The sequence below is a fragment of the Electrophorus electricus genome, chromosome 11 (assembly GCF_013358815.1).
Source record: "Electrophorus electricus isolate fEleEle1 chromosome 11, fEleEle1.pri, whole genome shotgun sequence".
Taxonomy (NCBI): Eukaryota; Metazoa; Chordata; class Actinopteri; order Gymnotiformes; family Gymnotidae; genus Electrophorus; species Electrophorus electricus.
The window spans coordinates 1,697,501-1,705,000 of record NC_049545.1 but is presented as its reverse complement, the minus strand read 5'-3'; the positions used below and the strand labels follow the sequence as shown (position 1 = coordinate 1,705,000).

Genomic DNA, 7,500 nt, shown 5'->3' with positions numbered 1-7,500 from the left:
TGCGAGATCCCCAACCTCCTCTTTAAGTTCTTCTTCTGGATCGGCTATTGCAACAGCTCACTCAACCCTGTCATCTACACCATCTTCAACCAGGACTTCCGCAGAGCATTCCAGAAGATTCTCTGCAGGTCCTGGAAAAGGCCTTTTTAGCAGAACCTGGTGAACGGGTGGCCAGAGCGGCACTGACACTAGTTCTGTGTAACGGACATGACAGACCAGCCATCGGATATTTAAAAGAATGCAATTCCTCTTGTACACATTGTGGCAGTATTATTCAACGACGTCCCTGCCCCATGCATCTCTGCCTTGACAATCTTCCCACAACGTAGATATTCAGAACAATCTGTCATACTGTAATAGGCTCTGGGGTTTGCACGGACGGCAGCTGCTGTGGTCGATGGGTGCTGGATGCCTCGGAAACGCCCACCTATAACCGGCAGCACTGGACCATGTTTGCAGAACTGGGCTTATCTTAATTACAGCCATGGACACTTCTGAGATATCAAGAGGTGTATTTACGATACGTTTGCACAGATGGCTTTTCTCTTTGGGACTAGAGGGCTATGTAACATGAAAGTCCATTTCCTTCTGAACAGAGACACAATTAAAAGTGGTGTAATGAATGACGGGAGGGTGTTGTCCCTTTCCAGCGGACTGAGAGGAAGGAGCAGGTGGATGAAACACAGTCCTGGCAGAAAAGAACTCTACTCACTTCAACTCTCCACCCTTCTGCTTTGACTCAACACTGCTGCTGATGCTCTTTTGCCATAGGATGCCATTATGAGATATGGACCAGGCAGGTATTTGCGTTGTCTGTTCAAAAGAAGCTGTATATGATCTTAAGCGATTAGAAATATTTATACAACATTATTGCTCTTCAGGATTTGATTATGGATTTGCTAACCAGCCGATGCTGTTTTCTGACCATGCTTGTTGGTTCTACCATATTGTACTATGATGTTGCATATGACACTGTATGATATACATTACAAAGGGCAAAACCACTATGGTTGACTGTTTTTTTTTTAATGTTCCTGAAAGTCTCAACCTTCCTGAATGTTGAGCTAATTTTCATTTTTGTTTCATTTTGTGATATCTCTGAATGGACCAACTGGTCACCACAAGCACATTTGACAAGCAAAGGAACTTCAAAAAATTAAATTATACTATAATTATTGCTATAAACCTAGAAGAGTGTGAACTGTGGTTCTGTCTCCACTTCTTCTTGCATGCATCCTGGTTTAACACATCATGCACTCAGTAACAGTCTAACCGTTGGTGGGATTCCATAGTGTCCGCTCGGAAAAGAAGGAAGCTGATGGAGTGAGTGGTCTTTTACTTGAATAAGATTATCTGTGAATGCTGGGGGGGTTTCCTGGAGTTAATTCATCTTTGCACCAAAAAGAGCAAAAATACAGCCTGATGGTCTTGATGACACTTTCACTTTTATCAGCAGGGACACATGAATCACCTGGAAGGTTACATTTACGGCATTTAGCAGACGCTTTTATCCAAAGAGACTTAAACCTCTGACTGAACACAACTTGAGGCTCAGAGGCCCTATAGTAGCAGCCTGGCAGGGGTGGGACTTGAACTGGTAATTTCTCATTACAAAACAAATACCATCACGACTGAGCTACCACTGACCAGATGAAACAACTCAACTTCACAGCATGTGACTCATTTGCATTTTTTATTTTTTTTTAGTTTTTTCAGAACAACTACTAGAGACTATTATTCCGCAAAGGGATAGGGGACATAAACGTCAGCCAGTCAAATGGAGGGAAATTATGCCAAGATTTAAACTCCCACTGACCCTTCCCCTAGAGAGCTATCAGAGCCCTGCTGTGATGGCCTACCACTCTAGGCTGTTAAAGCACAGGCACATGGGAATTCAACTTGTTCATTCTTTTTTGAGGGCTGGGGTAGGGGAACCAATCAGCTATCAGTCATATTAGCGCACTGGACCAAACTACATGTGTGCTGTCTTGTTAAATGTTGCTCTTTAATCAACTACCTCAGTGGAAATAACTGAATGAATGACATTTGAGGCTTTGAATGACAGAAAGAGTGAGAATTCCTTGCTGGATTCATCCCAAGGAATGCCACGTGTCATTCAGTGCCATTGAATATGTTACAGACAAAAGTCCAACAGTTGTGAAGCTGCTGTGAGCCATACAGTTTCTCCACACTTTAATAAGCATAACATTTTATTGACATTTCAATTTCATTGCTGCCTGTCAGAGATCATCTTCTAAGACTTATTAGGCGAAACCATCACATTATGGAATACCACAATGTTATATAAACAAATAAAGAACAAAAATGTTTAAAATGTAAGTTGATTAAACTCTAAACAGTCACCTATTACCAATTTAGAGGAGAAGAGAGAGGGAGAGAGAGAGAGAGAGAGAGAGAGAGAGAGAGGGAGAGAGAGAGAGAGAGAGAGAGAGAGAGAGAGAGGGTGAGAGAGAGAGGGAGAGAGAGAGAGAGAGAGAGAGAGAGAGGGGGAGAGAGCACTTAGAAAGCTGAATGGAAAGAGAGAGAACATTTTTATGCTAAATTTAAGTACTTACATTTGAGTTACACTACTTCCAGTTCTTTAAACCTTCCAGTGTGACCTTTAAACCCTTCAGTGTGAACAGCTTCTGTTACAAGTCTCAGCTGGCGATAACTGCCATGATGAAATCTGGATTATGTTTTAGAAAATCTGGATTCTGTGATCGTTTTGTTTAACGTGATGAGATTAAAACAGTTTCCTAAGACAATTAAGGTCAATTTGCATCACTGACAGCAGCTTCAAATAACCGTAACCATCTTTACATCTCTCATCAGAGCTCTCTCGGCATCCTCCATAAGATACGGCTTATTATCTACACCAAGATCTCACCAAGTCATGGCAGTTATTAAAGAGAGATTTACTAAAATGCAGAAAGGTTTTATGAAAGATACCAAGCTAGATTTTGAAACAATACTTTCAAATGAACAGCACACTAGGTATTACTGCACTGTGCAGATCCCTGTGACCTGGGCTGCTTTATAATGTAGATTAAAGATCATTGTGTTTTGGTAGACAGGATCACTCAGATACACGCTAAGTTAAAGAGTTAAAATGTTCTTAACCTTGCAAAGGTTCACTTTGAAAAAGGTTCACTGATATCTCCACTATCGAGGTGTGTGTTACATCATTCTTCTACGGGCACCGAAGTGTAAACTAGATCGCTGAATGCAATCAAGACTCATTTGTGTGATCTTATCAGACCAAGAGAAAACGGCAGCTGCGGCCGACGTATGACATATCAGCAGCGAGCATGACTCAGCATGACACAGCATGACACAAGCATAGCGCGTAGCATCCTTTTGCCCGGCTACCCACCACTTACAATGCTTACAAGTTACACACTTAAGACATTCATGGGACTTTTTCCTCAGTCCCTTCACCATTTGTAACTTTCCTTCCTCTGTTTCTTTCTCTAGAAAATGAAATGTCTTGCTTATTTCTGTCCACCTTTTAAAGCTACATGTTTATCTCTCTCCTCTCTGCCCATCACACCCTGCAAATGCTGATGGGCTGCGAGCCAGCAGCCACGGCACGGGAGCCTTGTTCCTGGCTTTACAGCGAGTGTAGAACACCGAAAATACAATACATAGAAATGGAGCAATTTCCCTAGTAAGTGATAATAAGAGCGATACTCTTTCAGGGGAGCTGTGTGTGCGCACCTGTGTGTGTGTGTGTATGTGTATGTGTGTGTGTATGTGTGTGTGTGTGTGTGTGTGTGTGTGTGTGTGTGTGTGTGTGTGTGTGCGTGTGTGTGTGTGTGCGTGTGTGCGTGCGCGTCTATGTGATTCTACAGATAAAGGAAGAGTTGTCCATTAAGTCTTGACATGAAATATTAAAAAAAGGATATTAGAAACCATACTGAGAAAAGCTATGGGATTGCAATTCTACACTGAGAGCATGTGAGGTTGTACCACTGCCCACTTAGACAGATTACACTTGAGTGCACATCACACATATTTAGACAAAATTGATGGAATAAATCCGCTACTCCACCTCTCAGCTGAGAGGTGGCTGAGAGGTGTAGGCTGGACTGTCTCCACCGCTGGACTGTCTCCACCGTTGGACTGCCGCCACTGATGGACTGTCTCTAATGCTGGACTGTCTCCACTGCTGGACAGTCTCCACTGTTGGACTGTCTCTAATGCTGGACTGTCTCCACTGCTGGACAGTCTCCACTGTTGGACTGTCTCTACTGCTGGACTGTCTCTAATGCTGGACAGTCTCCACTGTTGGACTGTCTCTACTGCTGGACTGTCTCCACTGCTGGACTGTCTCTACTGCTGGACTGTCTCCACTGCTGGACAGTCTCCACTGTTGGACTGTCTCTACTGCTGGACTGTCTCCACTGTTGGACTGTCTCCACTGCTGGACTGTCTCTAATGCTGGACTGTCTCTAGTTCTGGGATGTCTCCACTGCCCTCTGTGGCCAGGTTGACGCTTACTCAATCTGGCCACAAACTGCTTTTCTTTGTCCAGTCAAACAGAAGGTGTAAAGCAGGCGGACTCATAACTCCAACTAGCATTGGTTTATGCTTCTGACAAGCTAAAGTCACGATTCCTGCATAAATCATGAGCATTTTTAAGGAACAGTCTAGAAGGAATTCTGTGCCTGTTATTGTACTGATTACATATCTATAGCTAAACTTTGAGCTGAACATGGCCATGATGACTTGGATGTACTATAGTATCATGGATACCAGCTGTGGGGCCCCACTACCCTGCAGAGGTTCACAACTTTAATCACCTCTGACTCAGCTAATGATGGACTTGGTAATTGGTTGATGAAGAGTCAGTGGCCTGGGTAGACACCAGAGACCAATGAGTCTCAATCACAGGAAATCAGGCACAAGCAGGTCCCAGTACTTTGGATGGGGCGGAAACCTTGTGACGAGAACGTGCATATGAATGTGGGCGTGTCTGTAGCACAGTCCTCCGGAACCCTCACTCTATAACTTAACAATAACAATAACTAGAAAGTGCTTTTTTACTGGCACTTTAAGATGTGATTTACATATTTTCACTCTAGATATCACTGGTATCACCTTTTAGTAAGTGAGACTACAAAAACTGCTCTGTGCAAAAACACCAAATTAATGATCAGACTGTTTCTGGGAGCACTGTGTCACCACATGCTGAAATGCCCCAAGCACACAGCCAAACACATACTTAACCTCAATATGCATGATAGGACTATGGGGAAGGTTTATCTGTTTCAAAGGCTAATATCCATGCACGGATTTGAGAAGTGGAGCTTCTATTTCAGCACCCAAGCCATCGCATAAATCTGCATAAATCCCCCATTCCCCTTGTTTATCTTTTAGAAATATATTTTTTATTATTTTGTAAGTGTTATACTCAGAAACCACAACCCATCTGCTGGCATGAACATGTTGTTGGCTGTATATTTTAGGATCAAAGCTCAAACGCAGGTGTAGCACTGATGCGTGTAAAACTTGCAACAGCACTGCTGACCCAGATATATTCCTACTAGTGCACACACCCGATACCACGTTAGTGCCACTGCTGTGTTAGACAACCAAACCAATGTGCAGTCAGCAGTATGACTGCAGTATGAAAAGGTCAGAAGGTGACAAATTGTGCTTGTCCACAGATGGACTAGGCTGTGCAGCCGTATACCTATAAAACACACCAATTCAAACAGGCCAGACTAATAACATGGTGCGTGTCTGTAGGTTGTCAGTGACTGTAGGTGTGTCTGATATCAGGGATGGTGCTTGCGTTGCCGCTGGTTCAGCCAGGAATACATTACTTCTGTAGAAGTGGAACAAAACACATGAGGTGCATGGATGCGCAGCTCAAGACAAATGACATATGGAATGATGATGTGTGTTGAATTCTGTCTGAGCTGCACATTCTCTTTTCTTTCCTCTGTCCCACTCCTGTTGTTTTTACCGTGGCAGGTTACCTTTCTCTCAAACATGCCGCCTCCTTCCCTTACTTCCAAAGATGTTCACTTCTTCTAGAATTCAGCGTTTCACCGCGTTCCTGATGCCACGCCTCGTTATGTAACACAAATTAATTTCTCTCTCGACAGTATGCAGAGACACTAGGTGCCCGTGCAACGAGACTTTAATACATTTAATACATTGTAGCTCCTGAAAAGATTCAAACAAGTTACGGGCTGGATATCTTTATCACCAAATTTATTATCATGAAAAAAACCCCAGAGAATATGAAAATACAATGTACTAAGGAACATTCAGAGAGAGAAGAGAAAAGACAAGACGAAACACGATGAGAAGGGTCGAAAGGAGTGCAAGTGGGTGTTCGAAACATTACAAGCTCACTTGCTGCTTTTGACCACAGCTGCAAGATTCCATTGAACAAAGCTACTAGCATGGAAGTGAAATACAGCCACATAAAAGAAAACCGGATAGCGAAACATAGCACTGCAGACCTGACATTTGGAATTAGTTGCTTTCTAACAACTCTAAATCCAGGAAATGTTATCATGAAATACACCCCCCCACACACACACACACACACACACACATACACACCCACAAACACACCCTCACGTATGCGCGCGCACACACACACACACACACACACACACACACACACACACACACACACACACACAGTTGTATTGCTGTGCTCCAACATCCCAGAAATATCTTTTTTTCCTCACTTGTCTCTCTCTGTACTCTCATATCCTAGGTCTCTGTCAGTCACACACACACACACACACACACACACACACACACACACACACACACACACACACACGCGCACACACACACACACTTATACACACATTGTCTTGTTGTATTGCTGTGCAGAGACAGTCTTGTATTACCATCTTTTAAAAATATTTATATTGCATTACTGTGCTTCAATAATGATACACGTACACTTCAACCTTAACCTCAGGACACAAAGTAGCAATCATATATTGCTATTAATATTTTGGCTCTCTTAATTTTTCAGATATGATATGAAATATCCCCACAAAGTCATGTTTCCCATTAAAGCTGAATAAATGCGCCCCCAACCACACACACACACCTACACACACACATGCACACACACAGACCCAATGGATTGCTGCCAATAAAAAGCAAGAAACTGCAAAAAAAAAAATTTGTCTTGTTGTATTGCTGTGCAGAGACAGTCTTGTATTACCATCTTTTAAGGATATTTACATTGCATTACTGTGCTTCAATAATGATACAAGTACACTTCAACCTTAACCTCAGGACACAAAGTAGCAATCATATATTGCTATTAATATTTTGGTTCTCTTAATCTTTCAGATATGATATGAAATATCCCCACAAAGTCATGTTTCCCATTAAAGCTGAATACATGCGCCCCCAACCACACACACACACCTACACACACACATGCACGCACACACACACACACACACACACACACACACACACACACACGCACGCACGCGCATGCACGCACAC

The 7,500-nt window shown here is 42.8% G+C and overlaps 1 protein-coding gene across 1 annotated transcript in view; it reads left to right on the top strand.

Annotated features, from left to right (window-relative positions):
* The window catches only part of adra2c (adrenoceptor alpha 2C), a 2,555-nt gene extending 1,422 nt beyond the window's left edge, over positions 1 to 1,133 (top strand). Inside the window, exon 1 of the mRNA XM_027027469.2 lies at positions 1 to 1,133. This exon is cut by the window's left edge and continues 1,422 nt beyond it. Coding sequence (XP_026883270.2) covers positions 1 to 150 — 150 coding nt within the window. The 3' untranslated portion in view covers positions 151 to 1,133.
* Positions 1,134 to 7,500: the final 6,367 nt, after the last annotated feature.